Below are 2,043 nucleotides of genomic sequence, written 5' to 3'. Positions count from 1 at the left end.
CCCCCAGCCGCTCCCCAGCAGCCTGGGGCTCCAGACCCCTCCCCAGCTCCGCTGCCCTTCTCTGGACACGCTCCAGCCCCCCCCAGGTCCTTCGGGGAGGGAGGGGCCCAACCCTGACCCCAGCCCTCGAGGGGCGGCCCCCCCAGTGCCCAGCACAGGGGCACGGTCCCTGCCCTGCTCCTGCTGGCCACCCCACTCCTGAGACAAGCCAGGATGCCGCTGGCCCTCTTGGCCACCTGGGCACCCTGCTGGCTCCTATCCAGCCGGCTGTCAGCCCCCCAGGCTTCCCCAGCCGCTCCCCTGGGGCTCCAGACCCCTCCCCATAAAGAATCACTCCATGCTCCTTCACGTAAGGAAGCGCCGTGGGCCTGGAATTGGCCAGGTGGTCGCACTTGAAGAGCTGCGGTCAATGGGTCGGTGTCCGGTGGAGACTGGCGAGGAGTGGGGTCCCTCAGGGTCCACACTGGGACCAGTGTGATTGATGACCTTTGTCAGGGACGCTGACAGTGGGATTGAGGGTGCCCACAGCCCATTGTGGGTGACACCAAGCCGAGTGGGGCGGTGGATCCTCCAGAGGGAAGGGATCCATCCGGAGGGACCGCAACAGGATGGAGAGGGGGGCCCCGTGCACACCCTGTGAGGTTCAACAAGGCCAAGGGCAAGGTCCCACATGGGGGTTGGGGCAACCCCAAACACGGATGCAGGAATGAAGGGGTGGAGAGGAGCCCAGGCGAGAAGGATGGGGGGGATGAAAAGCTGGGCATGAGCCGGCCATGGGCGCTGGCAGCCCAGAAGCCAACCCTACCCTGGGCTGCAGCCCCAGCAGCGGGGCCGGTGGGGCTGGGGGGGGAGTCTGCCCCTCTGCTCCCGGGGCCAGAGGAGGCCACAAAAATGCTGCGAGGGCTGGAGCCCCTCTGCTGCGGGGCCGGGCTGGGAGAGTTGGGGGTGTTCAGCCTGGGGAAGAGGGGGCTGCGGGGGGACCTGAGTGCGGCCGCTCAGGGCTTCAAGGGGGCCCCCAGGGAAGACGGGGACAATCGTTTGAGCAGGGCCGGCTGGGACAGGACACGGGGGGATGGTTTGAAACTGAGCCAGGGGAGGTTTAGGCTGGATCTAAGGAAGAAATTCTTTAGCGGGAGGGTGGTGAAACCCTGGCAGGGGTTGCCCAGAGAGGGGGTGGAGACCCCATCCCTGGGAACATCCCAGGCCAGGTTGGACGGGGCTGTGAGCAACCTGGTCTGGTTGGGGACGTCCCTGCTCACGGCAGGGGGTTGGAACCAGATGATCTTCAAGGTCCCTTCCCACCCAAACCGCTCGGTGATTCTCCAATCATCCTACAATTTTACAGCTCTGGCAAAGTGCAGGGCAGCCGCACGATATCCCAAAGCCTCTGCCATCCTTTCACCCACCATGACATAAAACCGAGGCCTTTTTGGGAAGAGCGAGCACACGAATTGCTAAAGAGACGATCGGAAAAGCCGGGGCAAGGCTGTGTGGGTTGGCAGGCGCGGCACAGAACTGATTCTCATGCAAATCCGGCCGCGAAAGCCTCAACTTCCCCATCTGTTCTGACCCTGCGGCCGACTTTAACGCCTGCAAAACGTGACGGTATTGACCTAATGGGGAGAAAATAAATCCATCGACTTGTCCTGCCTACGAGCAGCCTCTGCTGGAGCTGGACTTACCAAATACGCCACAAAGGACAGGTAGATGACGCTGAGAATCCCAGCCCCAATGTACAAAGCCATGTGGTTCAGGGATATGACGTAGGTCACCACGAAGTACATGTTAATGCTGCAGATCAGGAGGATCAGGAGGCCACCACTGATCCGCCAGAACCTGGGAGCAGAATCAGAGCAAAGCAGGGTGAGGTGTAGGGGGCGCTCGGGCGTTTGGAGGAGGTGCTGCAGGTCGCGAGGTGAGGAGAGACGTGAAATGTGTGCCCAGGGTGAGCAGCATGGCGACTCCTGCCCAGGGGCCATTCCCTTTGTGGAATCATGGAATTGTTGAGGTTGGCAAAGCCCATTCAGCTCCCCCAGCCCAACC

General features: G+C 62.5%; 1 protein-coding gene across 1 annotated transcript in view; it reads right to left on the bottom strand.

Moving 5' to 3' along the window:
- Positions 1-1,178: 1,178 nt before the first annotated feature.
- Positions 1,179-2,043, bottom strand: part of LOC118453273 (natural resistance-associated macrophage protein 2-like) — a 2,758-nt gene continuing 1,893 nt past the window's right edge. Inside the window, exon 4 of the mRNA XM_035903397.1 lies at positions 1,179-1,836. Coding sequence (XP_035759290.1) covers positions 1,614-1,836 — 223 coding nt within the window. The 3' untranslated portion in view covers positions 1,179-1,613. The remainder of the gene's footprint in view (positions 1,837-2,043) is intronic.

Source organism: Egretta garzetta, unplaced genomic scaffold, assembly GCF_000687185.1.
Source record: "Egretta garzetta isolate BGI_Z169 unplaced genomic scaffold, ASM68718v1 scaffold1481, whole genome shotgun sequence".
In the NCBI taxonomy this organism is placed as follows: domain Eukaryota; kingdom Metazoa; phylum Chordata; class Aves; order Pelecaniformes; family Ardeidae; genus Egretta; species Egretta garzetta.
The sequence above is the reverse complement of the archived record's forward strand: the minus strand, read 5'-3'. Positions and strand labels throughout refer to the sequence as shown.